Raw genomic sequence first — 19,882 nt, forward strand, 5'->3', positions numbered from 1 at the left:
GCTCAAGTACAGGAGTGAACCAGCGTAGTTTATAGAGCTGTCAGAAAGCTAAAACTAAGGTAATTGGTTGGAACAAAAGCCAGCTAGCGGACCGGCCCTCCAGGACTGGAGTTGTGCGCCCCTGACTTAAAGTGGTTGACAGACTTTATGTGTCCAAGGATAGACTTTAGAAACTGTTCCCAGCACTAGATGTCCCGTGTGATAGTCCCTCCTAGCCTACACATTTTGGTTCTAAAATATCAGCGTTCTGGTCTTCTATTTTGGACTTCTATTCTAGAGAGATCTCCAATCCCTTAACTGCAGTTTTTTGATATTCAGCATTACTAATGAAACCATACCAAAGGCACCGTCTACAGCTCTGTGCCTTTGGTTTGTTGCTTTAATAGCAGGGACACTCATTTTACTTTTGAAGCAGGTATGGTCCTGTGTATACACATTCATTGGGGGTAGGCGATGCAAGACTTACACCAGAAAAAAAAAATGGGGTTCACAGTGCAAGGTTCAATCGATACATGATGGCCAATTATTTCATATTTTACCTACAAATATGAAGATCTAATGTACAAACAGTTCCAATAACCAGTTTTAATGATATGTGAATGTCTTTTTTTAAATGATATTTGTTTGTTTTTGTTTCTAGTCTTGCACCACTCTGTTTTACATTTTATGCTTAGGCGCACATTTTGATTGTATATTGCCTGTCGGGAAAAACATTCATAAACAAACATTCATAAATCCAGTTACATTTCCATGAACCTCCCTTGAGATATTAATATCTATGTTCCAAGATCAGTTGGAAGGGCATCCCCAAAATTACCAATCAATAGTGCCTCATCTGGCCTTTAAGAGATCCCTTGGTCAAAAATAAACACTTTAATGGGGAACTCCAGTAATAGTCATTATTTAATATGTTGGTGCTCAATTTTAAATTATTATTTAAGTAGGCTTGTCTCACATAATACTTTAAACCACAACAAATGCACAGATTTTTACCTCAGACCATGATGGCCCCTGGGTATAATGCCTCCCCATTCCTCCATTTTACAGAACAGATTTGGAAATTTACTGGAGGCAATAAACATTGAATCCTACAGTAATAGTCACAGTCGCATTAGGCTGAAAGTAAGTTTTAAGAAATGCATCTTGAAATAAGATTTAAAAGAGGACAGAGTCAGACTCTGGTAAAAAATCTAGTGGAGCATTTAATCAAATTTGATCTCTGCACACAAATGCCGTGTCCTACAGTTCTATGCCGAATAGCCAATGCGACACAGTAGCAACAGAAAAAAACGAAGATACTGCTTTATGCTGCGTGAGACATGGAGGATTTCATGTGCTGCCGATGTTTGATGGAAAGCATTTGGTCTGTGGCACTTTAAAAGGGAGCAGAGGTACGGTGTAGCGGGTGTGTTTGCTGTAAGGTGGCCAGGAATGTAGAGCATTTCACATATTTAACGTGTCTTTGCATGCAATTTCATAAGCAGCAAACCGCACCCTTCTTTCATATCATTTTTTTATGATGATCTATACTTGAAAAGCAGCCGTCACTGTTTTGATTGTAATTTATAGTCTAATTTTTAGTGATTTTTTCCCCCATCCCTGAATACAGCAGCACCCCCATACCCCCCTACCCCTAACCCCCCACCCCACCTTCCGAAAACCAGCAGAGGTCATGTGAGACAGGTAATTTTACCGGGAAATTAACAGCCCAAACGAAGCGAAGGGAGGTGTCAGGCCCCATCGTGCTCATTCGAATCCTAATTGATTATGGAACAGGCAGTATGGATCCATACAGACAGGCCTCAATCACCTGTGCAGCTGTGCAGTTTCTCAGGCCTGATACCTCAAGGCAGCACTCACTCGGCTAGGGGTGGAGGGGGGCTTTGGGGGGCTTGCAGACCAGCACAGGATGGTTCTGAGGGGAGGGGGGGCTTTGGTGGGCTTGCAGGCCAACACAGGATGGTTCTGTCATGGGGGGGGGGGGGGGGGGGCTTACAGACCAACACAGGATGGTTCTGGGGAGGGGGGGGTGGGCTTGCAGACCAACACAAGACGGTTCTGTGGTGCCGTTGCTGTTTCCTACTCAGCTTAACAGAATTTCCGCACTTCCCCAAAGGTGTGTGTTGGGGGGGGCGGAGTGGCTGTCTGGGGGGGGGGGGGGGGGGTTGGGGGGGTGTACTCAGCCATGCTCAAAATAGGCCGAAGCTGACTAAAGACTGTGTCTTTCCACGGAGATTCATTCTTTTCTTTAATTTCAGGGATATTGATCCTCGAGCAGTTTATTGCCTTGTGACATCCATAATCAGAACAATGGCCTGTCGGGGTGGATGAAAAACGAGGGCGAGCGAGAATGGGGGGCTGCAGAGAGAGAGAGAGAGGCCAGCCTGTTCCCATCTCTCAAACCTCACTATTAATTAATGCTCTTTCCTGACCTGATTGATCTTACTAAAAAACAACCATAAATTCCCTCTCAAATATGGACAACCTGTTTCAAGTACCTTTTCAGAATGATCCTACACTATCGGACACCATGACAAATTTACTGTAGTATCCTTTAATTATAAGTAATTAAAGTGCAGTAACATCGCTTAGGCTATATAATAGCTCTGGGAACAGCCAGACATAATTCAATAACCGTTTTTTCATGAGTTTTACAAGTGAAATGCCTGCAGGATATGTTTTACTGGAATTATGCTACTTTGGAAATACTTGTGTATCACGGCATTTATAAATGATTTTCATTTGTACACATTTCGGACCGGGTACGGAAACAAGAGTTTGATGCTGCAGAGACATCAGAACGTACCAGAGCTGCGTTCAGCGAAGGCAAACTTGCGCAAACGTAGCGTAGCGTACAGAGTGGCGTTCTGCGTGCAGAGACACAGATAGACCATCACACACCCAGGGTCCCCACAACCCCGAGGTCATAAAACCTTGCCGCTGGCAGTAAGGAATCACCGGGCCCGGCCGATAAACCAAAACCAGATATCGCGCCGGTGAGAAGGCAACCTTGGGAAGCCATAAAACAACCCATCGAACCCTGGTCCATATGAAGGTGTCAAGTCAATCCCCGCTTTGACTGACAGTCCTACTGCAAACATTGAACTGTGTAAGACCTACAGTAAAGAGGAAATTGCTCTCTCAGCACAGCATATTTTCCACGGCCCATGGTTTTTTGCCTCTGATTGGCCGACGTGAAATGACACGTGAAGGTGGTCACCTTGACGCTTTTGCACAGCTGCAAATGTAAAAGTTAGCTAGCGACAACTGCTACTGTAAGTCACACTGAGTTAGCGGGCGTTAGCAGCCAGAGGTGTAGGTCGCACAGGCTACCATAAAGCCTATCGATAATACACCAGCAATAGCTCGATGCACATTACAAAGAAAATACGCCACACATAGCCATACTTCAGAAAAGACTATTTGGCTAACCTGAAATTGTAACCTGAACAGAACATGTTATATCAGGAATTTGGGCTTTACAGAGTGATTAAAATTACCATTAGGTGAATCAATTTAGTATAAAATAAATTTTACTGAGCCTCACGACAATATCAAAAAAATCTTTTCCCCATTAGCTTATGTTTGCTAATAGCATACAGCATCATTAGCTAGAACTGGTGGTGTGCATTGAACAGGCTGTCGAAAGAGCTGCATATTAATCAATCAATCAATCAAATTTTATTTATATAGAGTATTTCACAGCAATTGTCACAATACTCATTACCAGACAACCCTGGCCTAAACCCGCACAGGAGCAAGCGTTAAGCAACAGTGGCAAGGAAAAACTCCCTGTGGCAGATGGGAAAAAACCTCGGAAGGAACCAGGCTCAAGGATGGGAAACCCATCCTCCTCCGGTCAGCTCAGGGTGTAGATTGTATTATGCGTCTAAAGGGATCATCGTATAATGATCATACTTGAATGCCACTGTCATTTCTTCATGGTATTTCTTTACATAACAAGCTGGCCAATTCTCACATTTTATTTTGGTTTTTCAAGCCATGGAATTAGGGCATGGGTTTTAAAATCTTGACTTAAACTAAACTAAACTATTAGTGCTACTGATTGGCCAGACTGTATCCACACCTGACTCCCAGGTAAAGGGAGGGTGGAAACCCAGCAGTTCTTGGACCTGGAGGGCTGTGATTTGAGAAACAGGAGATTAGGGCATGACCAGGACACAAGTTTCCTGCAGATGGTGGCCAAGAAGAGAGACCGAAACAAAAATGTGTTTCAAGGTAACCTAGGACTGTTCCTGGACGATCACTGGTGCATGATCTTGACAATGTAATGTGTGAATCGTTAGAGTTATTATCAATATTAGTATCAGCATTATCATGCTTTGAAAGCAGTCCCTTAAAATGGCTGAACAACTAAAGCGGATTTATGCACGCTTTTCACGTCCAACCAGACACCTTTCTTGGGTTTTATGATTATTCTACGTACTCACCTTTGAACGAGCCTTCAAAAAGAGAAGCCGTTCGCCAGGAGGAATGTTGTCATAGCCACGCTTTTTAGGGCGGCATTACTCGACCCCGTGAGAACGTCGCGCGGAGAGAGAGAGAACCGTTTGTTTTTGCATGCGGCGAGAATAGCAACATCAAGCAATCTGTCACTTTGTTCAGCTTTCCTAAACATGCACTTGAGTGCTTATCAGCGCTGGAGATGAATGGAGGAGCAGGGGGACGGTGCGTTTATCGTGGCTGACAGAGCATTTTTCTCCCTTGGCAAAAAAAAAAAAAAAAACTTTGTTAAAAAAAAAAAATAATAAAAAAAAAAAACCCATGGCACTTTGCCCATCAGAAAAAAAAAGACAACGGTGCTTTGTTCTGAAAATCTTCCCGTTTCTTCCTGTCTCAGTTTTGTAGCTGATAAATCTACAATGGCTCCTGATTGATTTTATTTTATTTTTTTTAATTCAAATGAGCATGTGTGTTGAGATTTACTCATTACTGACCGCTATTAACCGTGTGAGTGCCAGCTTAAAGAACTGTAGGATTTTTTCCCCCCGCTCTCTGTTGTGTAAGTGTCAGGAGCAGAAACAGACCGACCTGTGTAAGTGTCAGGAGATCTTTTCGAAACAGACACTTGTAAAGGCGAGCAATATGTAAGTGTGGGCAGGCTTTAGTTAGGCGTGCCTGTAGGTCAGAAATTTCAAAATCACCTCATGAGGAGGTCTCTCTCTCAGAGACGTGATGCAGGTAAGATACAACCCTATATGGTCAGAATGGCCTGTTCTCTTCATTATGCATTCTTATCTTCTCATATTCTGATCCCCTCAGATTTTATGGACGGACCAGATCTGTCCTCCTTTGTTCCTAATTACAGGAGGTTCTTGGTTGGCAACAGGAGTCTTTTTTTTTTGTTCTTCTGAATGACCTTTGTAACCGTCTCGTACTCGGTCACACCCCTAAATTAATAAGGGCTGTCAGATAATGTTACGTGCACGGAGCCGAACGTCCGGTGGATCTGGAATAATAATCTCTCTTTTAGCTGCGAAGCGGCGACAGAGAAACCGGCGGGGGACATCGAGGGCTCGGGAAACGTGAGGTCTCACCTTTTTTTTATTTTTTTATCAGAGTCTCCGAGTTTTTTCCGCACTGTCGTTACTGAATCTCAGAATACCAACACCAGCAATTTATCACCCTGGCATATGGGGCGGGGGGGCGGGGGATGAGCCCGAACCTCAAACAGGAGGTCACACACTTGGAGTAAATAGCAATAAAGCCGCAAATTCAGATTAATAAGTTGGTTTGCGGTAGTTTTCAGGGACTGAGACACAAGGGGTAGTTGTTGTTTTAATAATCATAAGCCACATGAGGAATTACGAGTCTCTATTATCATTGGTTGTTTAGAAGGCTTTGATGTCCAATGGGTGAAGAGCAGGTGTGCGGCAGCTTTTTTTTTTTTTTCTTTTTCTGTCAAATGGCCAGTCAGCGCATGAGTGAGCACCGTGGTCTCGGATTGAGTCCGTGGTCGGCACCCCCACAGGAGTGGTGCGTAATTGGCTTTGGGACGTTTATGGTCGGTAGGGATATAGCACACTGTTCATTGCTTGAGCGAGTCCTGCTGGCCGTCCAAGGTGCCTGCGGCTAGCTCTCCCTGCGCACGTGTGTATGATTGGGTCTCCTCCGCCCCTACCCTGTGCGCGCGCGGCTTGGCGGATGCGGTGTGAAAAGAAGCAGCTGGCTGACAGGCACGTGTTTTCAGAGGAGAACCGCGGATGGCCTTCACTCTCTGGGGCTGGCAAGCAGGGGCCGCGTATGAGCGTGTTTGTACATAGGTAGCGAAGCAGAAGTTACAAATTTTGGAGGAGACTGGAGATGCTGAATTTAAAAAAAAAAAAAAAACTAAATGGCGATTAAGCGATTCAGCCCTCCCATCTCGGTCTTAAATTTTTTATCCAGTTTAAAATGATCTCACCCACTGTGTCAAGCCCTAGGCAGCTCTGTGTGAATACTGGCCCTGGGGAACGTGGCTGAAATTACAAAGCTTTTAAAATAAATGTGTAAATAAAGAGGTTCTGCGGGGACCGTTGTGAAATACTGATTTTTCCCTGAAAGCAAATAATCTCTGTATTTATTTTTCATGGTCGAAGTGTGAATATGCATTTTAGTAATACTTTTAAGGTGGATGGATCATCCCATTTCTGGGTGTCCGTTTTAAAACTCCATGCCAGTTCTCATTTCCCCCTGGGGCTATCAGGCTAACAGTCTGAGGTACTGAACCTCCTGGCTGAAAGGTTTCTCTTCTTTTCCATGCACTCGATTCCCCAAATATATGGAAAATGTATGTATGAGGAATATATCAGTGCTTAAAATTTAAATTTAATGCATGGATAATGAACAAATATACACAAAAACTGACACAAAAGTCTGGATAATATGAGACTGATGTGTGCAAAATGTTTAGTAATTATATTGCATCATATACAGTATGGTATTGCAGTACAGTATATTACAAGTTTACTGTATTTTTATGTGTACACCTTCAATTATATGTATTTATAGTACGTCTCTGTGTTTAAAGCTAATGTGTTGTTGGGTCAATCGGTGCATAATGACCAGCCTCCTTCTGCTTTTCTGTGATGTGCAGGGATTGGGGTTGTGAAACTAGCTATAATAAAAAACCAATAACATGTGCCATAATCCACTAAATATGGTTTTTATTTCCAACCTCAAAATCCTGTCTCATTTACTGAGAATCCATGACACCGCAGGGGTTAGGGCGGCAGTGTAGTCACTGTGTAATGGGTAAGGAGCTGGTCTTGTAACCTAAGGGTCACAAGTTTGTACTTAACCTGCATTGCTTCCGCATATATCCAGCTGTATAAATGGATGCAATGTAAAATGCTTTGTAGAAAAGTTGTGCAAGTCGCTCTGCATAAGTGCCTGTGCTAAATGCCTGTAATGAAATGTAATGTAATGTTAGCAGCTCGTGAAGCGTAGTCCTCCAGTGTAAGGGTCGCATGGGTCAGCTGGTGGACTTAGAAGCGCAAAGGAAACTACTGGCAGCATATGCGCTGTGTGGACATGCATGACTAAGCGTGCTCTCCTGATTGGTGGAGAATGCTGCAGCAGTAGAACGAGCCAACAAATGCGATTGGCTGTTCCAACCTGGGGCAAAAATAAAATAATGGTGATTTAAAATTTAAAAAAAGACATTTGTTTATACTGGTCAAATTTTGTCCTCAGTGCATTTGACCATTAAAAAAAAAACTAATGTACATAACTAATTGATTTAGTTATGAGTAGCTCTTGCAAGAGGATTGTCCTATACCGTGCTAGTGGCATAACTCTGTGCGCAGCCTGAAAGAGGATATTGAACACGCCCTTGAAACAAACACGCCGTGGATGTGCCACCTTGGCGATATTTCCATGCCAGAGATGCTTCCAATCACGCGAGTCGCTGATGGGAGACGAGCCATGGGCCTCGCCCCCACTCTCACACTCTCACACTCTCACACTCTCACACTCTCACACTCTCACACTCTCACACTCTCACACTCTCACACTCTCACACTCTTAATGCGAAGCATTCGGGCGAACTTTACCCAAATGAGGACATCTTAACGGAGGACCACCCTGCTGTTCCTAGATCTACTACTGGTCCCATATTTGGAAGTGTGGGGGGGGGGGGGGCATGGGGCCCGTAGGGTTATGGGGATATCGGAGACCCAGGAAGTCCAGCAGGAAGTGAGCTGTTACTCTGCACCCCTGACCCCTCCCCCCTTGCCATCTCAGACTCAGGGCAAAATGCCCCACTGAGCAGAGGGGCTGACCTTCTGTGCTGCTCTCACCACTAGATGGAGACACATTTCAAGATATTTGCTTGCCATAACTTGTAGCAAGAATCAGTTTGAGTCTCTCTTTCTCTGCGTCTGTCTGTCTTTCTGTCTGTCTGTGTCTGTCAAAAAAAGAGTTCTCTTTATTTTTTCCTTTTTCCTCAGATAAACAAACGGCTGGGATTTCATTGGATAGTCAATATGAATTCTTATGGTGGCGATTGGATCAGAGTAATTGTACGCCACCCAGCAATAGCTATGCTTACAGAAACTTATTGGGAACATTCATGCTTTTGAAAGGGTCCACCACCCTGGCAAACAGACACACACTGAGCAGCTAGCACCTCTGAGCCTCGGTCTTCCACAGTACAACGCACAACACAACACAACACAACACAACACAACGCTGAGAGTCACGCAGCCGAGAATGAGCCGGTTGAGCTTCTCGCCCCCGTGCCGGAGGAGGAGGAGGAGGAGGAGGAGGAGGAAACGCAAGCGGCGGATAAATAAAGACCTCAGGAGGTGAGCGAGCGTGGCAGGGGGCTGCTGGGTAATGAAGCCACGCCATTTCAGCCCCCGTCAGCACCTTCTCACTCACAGCCCCTAAATCCTCTCACATTTTTACAACCAGGCCTGGCAGAACGCGCCACTAACGAACAAGGGGGGGGTCACCCTGAGTCCCCGCGTGCCGGAGCGGGGGTGCCAGGCTACGCTAATCTGCAGCTCCTAATTACGTAGTACCCCTGAATGGATGGGTTTCAGTACGCAAAAAGGGGGTTGTGCCTTTTTTTTTTTTCCCCCCACCCTGGCTCTTCCCTGAATCCACCCCCCCTAAACTGCCCTGGCGCGGTCTCTCCCCGGCGAGGGGGAGCCACCCCCGCCTTCCTGCCGAGTGGAACGTTCCGTGCCGAGCCGCTTCGGGCCCGGTATTACGGGCGGGAGAACGGCTCTCCCCCGATTCCACCCTGTAATCAGCGCGTTTAACGGCTTTCATTTTCCCCAGTATATATAGGCATAATTGTCAGTGGGCCCTTGGACGGGGAGAGGCTCACTCCTTCCCGGGGCCCTTTGCAGTAAATCTCGCGGCTGATCGATGGAACCCGACAGAGGAACGATTTCAGGGCGCAAATACACACACACTCGTACACATGTGCACATAAAACCCACACAAAAAGGCATACACACACACACCTAAGCACACAAACACACACACACACACTCGTACACGTGCGCATAAAACCTACACAAAGGCATACACACACACACACACCCCTATGCACACAAACATACACATGCACACACAGACATGAGCACACGCACACATACACATCTATGCAAATACATATACACGCACACACATACAAACACACATATACACAAACACTTGCAGGCATATACACACACACGCGCATGTAGGCACACTTGGACATGCACATGCATGCACACAACCTATGGAGTCGTTTCCCCGTGTATTACGCTTTTACTTGTTATTCCCAACCTTTTCTTTTTAAAAATATAAACTTTTCAAATAAAATAAAAAAACTATTTTTTCCTGTACATTGTATTACAACCCATAGATGAACACCTCGACTTGTAAACACCAGTATGAAAATGACAGGTTTTATTTTGTTCTTACACTGCACACAGATGAAGTGCTTCCCATCAGATATTTCCAGACAATATAATACGAACGCCGATGAGATAGATCCGATGAAATATTCAAGTAGCAAGGCGGTCAGCGAGGCAATTTTATTCAAGTATTGGGAAGATGGGAATTACAGACAAGATTTTAATCACAATCATGCATCTAGCCCGGTCTATATTGAGCGAAATTACTATGGCTGGCTATTTCAAAGACCTGACCTAGCTATTCAGGTAGCGATTGATCACTGTTAAACAATAAATCCTGTCCCAGCCATTTAGCTAGCGATTGATCACTGGTCAATAATATATAAATGAATGGGTCACAGAGCCCGTTGTTCGATTGTAAATCTGCCCGGATACAGACGTCCAGGCCGCAATTAAGCGATCTGCGTGCGGCTTGCAGTCACCGTAGGCTGAATACTGGGCCTGTCAGGTGAGGTCAAGGGTGAGGGAGAACAGAGGTGCCGTAAGGGGGTGGGGGCTGTGGGGGCAGTGGGGGGGGGGGAATGGGTTAGGACGATTCCAAGGGGTCGGACCGACAGGGTCTGCCCTCCTGTAATGAGACAGAAGGACAGCACTGAGGCTTAGAGATGGAGATGGGAATCACAGTGAGCCATGGGCCACAGCTAACGTATCCCAGCTAGTGGGGATCCAAATGAATAACTACATAAATAAAGACCACAACTGTCACGGCAAGAAACCAGTTACCCACTGTACGTGGTAATTCTATGGGGGCTGAGAGAACGAAATTCCTCACCACGTGGGGTATTTCTATACAGGCTGAGACAGCTGACCGACAGGCTGCCCCATAAGGTCTCCCCAATGACCCCAGCCTGAGTCCTGAAACAGACCAGTTCCTGGACGGTCTATGAAACCATTTTTAAAAATCGTTTTAATATCACACGAGAAGCTATGTGCCAGTTGGACAGATCAGAGGAAGAGCCTACTGGTCAAAATCGTGTGACGTGCCAGAAGGTGGGTGAGTCAGGTAACATTGCTGCCACTGGGGCTGCTGGCCTGTTCCTACAGTCTGCTCATTTTGTCCCAAAGGCAGGGTCACTCTGCTGTCCCCTGCCAACCACAGAGAGCCGTCATGGCCCACACAAGCCGCCATTGAGGCTCTGAATTCCCAGGAGTGCACATTGGGTGGGGACTCAATGAAAACAAATGCTGGAAACAGGATGCAGTTCTAGCACAGGCTGGCTGGGCTGCCTGTTTACAAAATGGCCGCTTCGGTGCCCTTTGATCTCTGTTGATAAGCGGTTAAATTTATGTGAAATGCGCAGCAGTGTGTTCAGTGGACCAGGGGCCTGAAGCTCTGTTTGTCTTACTTTTTTAGCAGTTGTTTTTCCTCCTTACTGGGTTTCGTACTCCCAGAACGACCACATTAAGTGAAAGGTGTTTTCTAAATTACTGCATGAGGCTAATACTAGTGGTCAGAACCTACTAGAAGTCAAGAAGTTATGGTAATCAAGAAGTAATCAAGAAGACTTGTCATTGAAAACAGCCACTGTTTTTCTGTTTATACCCCAAAAAATATAAAAAAGAAAAATATTTCATTAAGAAAATTATTTTAAGTCCCGTCTTGGTGGGGGGGTGGGGGGGGGTTGATGCAGGCTGCAGGCTGCAGGTTTAACTCCACTCCTGGAGAGCTTTAACTCCTGGAGGCCTGCAGTCTGCTGGTTTTTTGCAATTTCCTTTCAATCTACAGCAAATGTAGGCACTGGAAACAAGGTGTACAGACTCTTTAGTCAAACGATGACTTACATTAAGCACCGGAGTGCAGAAACACATTAGAAGCCAGCAGAAATAGCAGCTGCCAGGATTTGAGCGTGAGATCCCTGGTCTGTGCAAAAATAAAACCCACGGGTAGGCTATGAGACAAAGCTGCCACTGTGCTACAACTTATTTTGCCAATACGTTTAAAAATAGCGTATGCTTAACCGACAGCCTGTGTGTTCTTTGTTGCAAATAGGATGCAGGGCTAGGGGGAATTACTTATAATTGAACTTTTGTTTTTTAAGCGGTCAGTACGTGGCCCAGCAACACACAGTTCATGGGGTTGGGAACAGCTCGATTAAGGAGTGGGAGCTGTAATTCACAGCAGGCTCTCCCCCTGCCTTGTGGAAACCCATTCTGGCTATATTAGTCAAGGCTTGCTAAATGCAGAAAATGTTTTGCTACCGTGACTGATGGAAATTCTTGTGGTGCACTGAGATGGCATGTGGCTAGGTGTAGCCTATGCTAGTATCTTTGTAAAAAGGATAAATTGGGCTACTGCAAAGTGGGTTCATACACAGGGCATTTGCAAGGAAGCTTGCTGGTAAGAGCAGGAGAGTCTGACTACCCAATCAGAGAGCCAGCCAACGTATTTGGCTACAGCTCATTGGTTCTCAAACTCGGTTCTGCAGACCCCTGTGAATTTCTCCCAGCAAATTCACCCCAAAATCAGACTGTATGATACGAACCCCAAAGCTACAGACGGGGATCTGCCAGCCCCTGTCAACACAATACATTACATTACATTACATTACATTCATTTAGCAGACGCTTTTATCCAAAGCGACGTACAAAAGTGCATTTTCATGATCGTAGACAACTGCTGAACACGGGTTCAGTGAGGTACAATTACTTATTTTGTAAAGCTATTTCTAGCCGAGAACAAAGAACACTATCCTGGTCTAACATCTGCAAAGCCAAACTAGGCAGAAGAATAAGCTAGAGTATTAGGACAAATACAATTTACCAAGAAGTGCAGGGATGGGGCAACATGTAACAAGTGACAGGAAAAAGGGTTTTTTTTTTTTTTTTTTTTTTTTTTTAATATATATATATATATATATATATACACAGCGTGGTGGTGGTTATTCTAGGTATAGTCTGAAGAGATGAGTCTTCAGGCCACGGCGGAAGATGGATAGTGAGGGGGAGGTTCGGAGAGGGACGGGGAGTTCGTTCCACCACTGGGGAGCTAGGGTGGAGAAGCTCTGTGATCCCTTTGGGCGGGTGGGAGGGGTTGCAAGACGCCCTGCTGCCGCAGAGCGGAGTGGTCGAGCAGGCACATAGAATTGAGTCATGTCCTGCAAGTAGATAGGGGCTGTCCTGTTGGCGGCAGTGTAGGCAAGGGTCAGGGCTTTGAATCGGATCCTGGCAGCGACCGGTAGCCAGTGAAGTGATCGCAGCAGGGGAGTGACGTGGGAGAATTTGGGGAGGTTGTAGATGAGTCGGGCAGCGGAATTCTGAATCATCTGTAGTGGCTGTATGGCACAAGCTGGCAGGTTTGCAAGGAGAGAGTTGCAATAATCAAGGCGAGAGGTCACCGTAGCCTGGACGAGCAGCTGGGTGGAGTGCGTCGTCAGGTATGGTCGAATCCTCCTGATGTTGTATAGGAGGAATCTGCAGGACCGTGATGTTGCCTTGATGTGCTCCTTGAGGTCCAGCTGGTCATCCAGGACCACCCCCAGGCTCTTTGCAGAGTGAGAGGCAGTCACTGTGGTGCCATCAACCGTGATTGAGAGTTCACGAAGCAAGGAGGTCTTGTACGGGAAGAAGAGCAGCTCAGTTTTACATATTACAGTTCATGACCCCACCATTACGAAAAAACTGAACACGTATGAATTTTGTGGGAGGGAAACCAAGAGAATATTGCAGCATGGCTTAGGTTTCCAAAATTGCACCTGAATGAACCACAAGACTTCTGGAACACTGTCCTCTGGATAGACGAGACCAAAGTGGAGTTTTTTTGGCCGTAACGCACACCATATTTGGCAAACACCACATATCACCACTAGAACCTCATGCCAGCCATCAAGCATGGTGGTGGAGGGGTGATGATTTGTATCGACCACACGACCTGGATGCTTCTCAATTGTTGGGTCCACCGTGAATTCCTCTTTGTACTAGTGTATTTTAGAGGAGACCATCGGTCTAGTAGCTAAAGCTTGATCCGAAAGCGTATCATGCTGCAGGACAATGATCCTGAGCACACTGGTACATCTCTGACTGAACACCGGAAATAGAAAAGAACCAGGGTTTTGGAGCGCCCACGTCAAAGTCAGACCTCAACTCCACTGGGATTTTGTGGCAGGACCTTAATATATACCCCCAGCCACCACCCGTTCCCTTATCAGCCCTCAGGGCAATAAATCCAAATAAAACACAATGAGGTCCCTCCCTCCCTCCCCCCAATCACTTATTACACCCTAAACCACATCATGAACATATTTTGTCATACTTTCTACTTTTATGTTTGTCTCGCAAATCTTTGCTTGAAAAAATTGCACACCCTTTCAACTTTCAGGACAGCGCCTGAGATCACCAAAAAAAAAAATTCAGAAAAGTTTTAAATGTTCATATGTAATGTACTCACATTGCATTCACTTCCAGTGTATCCAGTGCTTGCATCTTGATGGTTTTTTGTCCATAATAATGTCTTTGTAACTAAATATGGCTCTGTTTGTATTCAAGCTGTAGTTATAGTTTTCCAGCTTGGACTCCATGTTGAACTCAAGCAAATGGCAGAGAAGCTAATGGGCCAATTTCAGATCACTCCTGGAGGTGACATATATTGGGTTGTTTGAGCAGTAAAATGTTTCCTTACAAGTCAATCAAGCAGGATTACGACTCTGGTTTCAAATGAGCCCCTCCTGGAGTACTCTGGACTACTTGATAAACTGGACTACTTGGGGAGCAGGTCAGCAGGCCAGGAATAAGAACCAATCAGAACAGAAGCAGGCATCTTAAACCCAAGGCAGCCACGCCCACAGGTGCAGCCAATCTACACTGACAAAACACTCAGCTCTGACTACCAGCACCTGAGAAGAGGCAAACACAGTGTAGAGCAGGTAGCCAGGCAGGTGGGCGGTTCCTCACACCAGCCATTAATGACTCTCCATGGAAACCCTTGCTGAATTTCACCTCTTTTTGACATATGCACAATATTTATCCCCAGTGGTGACAAACATGTTGGAAATGACTGTGTATCATTAGTTTTGCCACTAGCTAATGTGGGTTTTGTGAAATAAATCGTAGAGCAAGTATATTAAATACTTTTTAATAATAATTTAATATTTTATAAAATAAAAATGTAGGGGGAAAAACCAATAAAAATGTCATGTTTAAGGGCATGTTCCCTGCAGAGGCTGTGTTAACTTCTTTTCACTCAGAACTTTTGCAAACCACTGTGTTCATACCTATGTATGTATATATATATAACAAATAAATATGCAAATAACGCATGAAGGACAGAAGCAGTTGGGCTGGGTTTGTTTGGGGTGATTTTATTGATTCACAGTAAAGAATACAGTCAGCTATGGACACCGCTTCAATGATCGCCCTCTGTACACCAACAGCCACTGTCGCCACACAAAAAACTGACAAGAACAGAGGAACCGAAGCGTCCCGCTTTCAGAAGATGCAACGCTTCACACGCTTCTCCCCACAAACACTGATAACACCACTTTAAAGTGATGTGGAATCGAGCGACGCTTCGATCGGGTCACGGATGTGGCAGTGGGCGTCGGTGGATGGGCGGTGTTTGTTGCGGGAGCTCACTGCGATGAAACCACTTCCTGTGAGGACTCGGTCATTACGCTGACCACTGAAAGACGGAATAAGATGTAATGACAGGACGATGAGCAAGAACAACTAGCTTTTCTATGAAATCCCTGAGTGTGTAGAATTTCACCCACGGGTTAAAAAAAAAAAACGAAAAAAAAAACCTGCAGCCGCTGCTCTCTGCTGTCCAGCTGTCCGTGTTTCAGACACAGATAAATAAGATGGCGTTTACAACTTTAGATCGTACGACAGACTGTCAGAGAGAAGGCAACAGGGTTGGCACGTGCATACAGTAACATGATGTCATGAAGTAGTTATTGAGGGCAAGAACAAAATAAATATAATGTGTTGATGAGGACCACAAATAAAACATAATGTAGTACACAATGACATACGGGCATACAAGCTCCTGTCTGTACACTGCAAGCCGCTGTACATGAGCACCGTTTTAGCACAAGTACATTATTATCACTCATATTGCCATAGTCACTTGCGATTAAAAAAAAAAAAAAAGCTGGCAATTGATAGTCAAGTTTAGGAAATGATTTAACATCGCTAGCATCTTGCGTTCTGTTGCGCTCCCTCATTCGCGGAAGGTGTGTTGATTTACGATGTCATGCGCTGTTTGCTGAACACCACCGCGCTCCAGAACTCGCTGTAGATGGTGAACTGGTCTACGGGTCAGGCCCCCAGGAGGGGATGCCAACAGGTGTGGGCCGGAGAGCTTAACGCGACCGACTCAAAGCGTTAATTAAGCTGCTCGCGCTTTCTTTCCTTGTTCCCCACTAAAAAGAGCCACACAAAAGCTAAGCTCACTTTCCAGCGGGACTGCCAGTCGCAGTAAAGCCGATTCCTCAGAAAGGACAGGACAGGAGGCCCGATGTAATAAAATGCAGCAATACTAAGCCCTTGGCAAAGAGACCAGCACTCGCAGAAGGAAGACAAGGCATACTGAGCGCCTGGCACAGCGATCGGAGAGGAGATTACAGTACCATACAGTAAACAAATCATCAGTCTAATTAAAGGGCAATAATGTATGGTCCAATGGTTATTAAGGTCCACATTATACAATAACAGCAACTGTTTATTGTACAAAGAACGAATAACTAACAATTTGTGTATTTTGGGCCAGACAAGTAGCTCCCTTATAGAGAGAGAAATGCACACGTGATATTCCAGGCGCTCTCTATAAAAGCTACTGTCTGTGTCTCCTAATGCACAGCCCATACGAGCCTAATCACAACGTTTTTACATACTTTTCCACACTGGGAAATGGAGGTTTTCCTGGCCTGCCTGTTTTCACATTTTGATGACTTAAACTGACATGACTTAATATTTAAGTTGCACCATACCCTCCCCTTTACGAACAGCCAGTTTGGGTATTGGATGGTTGTTTTCTCTTTAAAATCAACCAGCTTGGGGACTGGCTGGTTGTTTTCCCTTTAAAATCAGCCAGCTTGGGGATTGGCTGGTTGTTTTCTCTTTAAAATCAGCCAGTTTGGGGTTTGGCTGGTTGTTTTCCATTTAAAATCAGACAGTTTGAACCCAAGAAACCAGGTGAGGTGAGGTAACTAATTGACAGTTGCTTTAATTTGGACTCCTTTCTTTTAATCACACTGCACTGATATTGATATCACATTTTCAAACAGCTTAAGAGTGGATGTTAAATCACGTGTTTCATATACAGTATATTAATTTCATTTAGAAATAAGAAATCTCATACACTATGCTTAAAATAGGCATACTCTTCATTCAGGCCTAAAATAAATTAACTCATAGCACATACATAGCATAGAATAATTAGAGATGCATCATATTCCATTTATATCTTCAATAATGAGGCTGTGCATCTTAAAACACAAAATGCCAAGCGACATTTCTACACACAATAACTGAGCAAAGAAAAGCTACAGTGTACAGTATGTTTGGTAATAAAAATACATCTTTAAATATGATTCATTAAATGAACAGAGCGCCAGCTTTTGAATACATGATTTAACTTGGTTGGTTTTATCTATAAACCTGGATACGATTTGGGGCAAACATTTATAATATGAACAAACTGTCGGAATACTGTTGTTTAAAAAATAAAGTGCATCAACTGAATTTGACTTTCTGTGACACTAATTCCAAATCCTTTTGGTTTGAGATTAAATCAACTACAGCCCTACCAGTGAATGTTTTGTGAATACCTAGAACTGTACATGACAATTCATGTGCAATATCACAAAAAACAGCTAATTCAAATAGCAAAACCTAATTCCACAATATTAGACTTTCATACAAAACAACACACAATAGGCTTTAAGGGAATAATATGAATTTGTCATAACAGCGCCTCAACTAAAATGCACCAATATCTAGATTTACTTGATATTAACTGAAAATCATAAATCCAGGCACGGAGTAAATCCAGCAACCCCCCTCTACCACAGCCATTTGTCCATACATACCTGTACCAGTCTTAAAAGGGGTACTTGCCATAGAAGACCACGACCAGCTAGTCATTTTCAAGTATGGCGCCCTCTGTCTGTAACAGCCTGTAATACTTTAATGATATCAATACATAATCTATGCATGGGTTTACGTCACACATTAATTAAATTATATTTCCATAAGTCTGCCCTCATAAATAAAGTTTTGCTTTTTGCTAAATTTATAATAATTGTCGCTTTTTGTCCTGTGGTGTCATTCAACTATAGCAGGCACTCTTTAAATATCTGTAGGTAAGTAAATATTAATTGGGGAAACACCATCTAGTGAACCGGTTAGGAGCCCAAGTTTGATTGTGATTTGGAATGAAACCCGTTGCCATGGAAAGTGAAGTGATCTTGTCGCCACGATGACGCCTGTCCCTCTGGTTGCCAGGGGGATCCACCCGCAATGTTCTCTCATGGGTGGATGTGAGTCTGTTCCCATAGGGAGTGTAGCCGCTGGGGGTGTGGCGCAATGCATGCTGGGATGCTGGGGGTCGCCATCCTGTGGTGTTCTTATGGAGTCACTCTGCCCGAGGAGAGACCTCTCACGACCCGCCACCATCCTGGAGAGTCACAGCACTGCCCCCTGCTGTCCGCTTAGATGAAGTTGTTGGTGATCTGGCGCTGGTGCTCAAACAGGTCCTCAGTCTCCGCACTGTATGCATCTCCTAAGCAGCAGGAACAGGGAGGAGATACCAGGGCATTTCACAAAGACTACGTATGGCTGTGTGTGTGTTCGTGTGTGAGGTATGTGTGAATGTGTATGTGTATGTGTGTGTACTGTGTGTGTGCATGTGTGTGTTTGTCCGTGCATTTTTGTGTATATTGTGTAATGTGTGTTTGTATGTGTGTTTGTGCGTGTGTATACGTATGCGTGTGTGTGTGTGTGTGCATGTGTGTAGGTGTGTGTACCTCATGTGTGCACACACAAGTGTGCGTGCATATTGCGTATGTTTGTGTGAGTATGTGTGTGTGTGTGTGTGTGTGTGCGTGCATATTGGGTATGTTTGTGTGAGTATGTGTGTGTGTTGATCCGAGGCGTACCTGCGTGACAGCCGTACATGTAGACCCTGCCCCCGTCGTATCTGCAGCGACAGCGCATGACGTTGTTCATGAAGTCCGACTCGGCCATGTCCAACGAGGGATTGACCTCCACCTGCGAGGACAGAGAGCAGCCAAAGGGCTCTTTACCTGGCAGACAGGAAACCGTAAACAGTAATCTGGCCATTTTCTCCCCTGGCATCGCAAGCAGAAAAGTCAAAAACGTATGCTGACTCATCAGTAATGTACAGCAAGTCAGACTTCAGACAGGTGCTGGTTTGTGCCTGCTCTCCCTGTCCGAAATGAAAAACACACGTCTGCTGAATCATTACCTGTCTTCACAATCATTCTTCAAATTACCTGTCATGTACATCATTGGATGAGGTCACATCTGTGCTCGCCGTGAGTCTTTACTGACTGAGCCACTCTATAGGGCCCAGTCTGTGCTTGTAGTGAGAGTCTTTACTGACTGAGCTGCTCTATAGGGCCCAGTCTGTGCTTGTAATGAGAGTCTTTACTGACTGAGCTGCTCTATAGGGCCCAGTCTGTGCTTGTGGGTTCAACTGGGGTTTTCAAACCAAAATTTCCTCATAACAATCGTATAATCAAAGCCTCAAAATAACACTACTCAACCTCCTTCAAAGGGCAAACTATCAAAAACACTCCTGCAAACAGAGGCCCAGAGATCAGCGAGCTCAGGTACAGCAGTTACTGCACGACTGAGAAGACGTTCAGTGAGTGAGTGCCTTCGCTGCTAGCGGCTAATGCAGCTCAGCTTTGCACAGGCAGTGGAAGGGCCACGCAGTTCTGCAGGGAAGAGACAAGATGCCTGGGAAACTGTCACAGAGACCTGTCATTAAAAAGCAGTGGTGGCTGGCA

At 44.9% G+C, this 19,882-nt stretch overlaps 2 protein-coding genes across 2 annotated transcripts in view; both read right to left on the reverse strand.

Moving 5' to 3' along the window:
• The window catches only part of crtac1b (cartilage acidic protein 1b), a 55,747-nt gene extending 41,170 nt beyond the window's left edge, over window positions 1-14,577 (reverse strand). The window contains exon 1 of the mRNA XM_064317465.1: window positions 14,299-14,577. The gene's annotated coding sequence lies outside the window, so the exon portion shown is untranslated. The remainder of the gene's footprint in view (window positions 1-14,298) is intronic.
• A 611-nt stretch (window positions 14,578-15,188) lies between these two features.
• loxl4 (lysyl oxidase-like 4) overlaps window positions 15,189-19,882 on the reverse strand; it is a 39,415-nt gene continuing 34,721 nt past the window's right edge. Inside the window, exons 14-15 of the mRNA XM_064317628.1 lie at window positions 19,007-19,118; window positions 15,189-18,630 (exon numbers count right to left, since the gene is read on the reverse strand). Of these exons, the coding sequence (XP_064173698.1) occupies window positions 18,560-18,630; window positions 19,007-19,118 (183 nt within the window). The 3' untranslated portion in view covers window positions 15,189-18,559. The remainder of the gene's footprint in view (window positions 18,631-19,006; window positions 19,119-19,882) is intronic.

This window comes from Anguilla rostrata, chromosome 18 (genome assembly GCF_018555375.3).
Source record: "Anguilla rostrata isolate EN2019 chromosome 18, ASM1855537v3, whole genome shotgun sequence".
Classification (NCBI taxonomy): domain Eukaryota; kingdom Metazoa; phylum Chordata; class Actinopteri; order Anguilliformes; family Anguillidae; genus Anguilla; species Anguilla rostrata.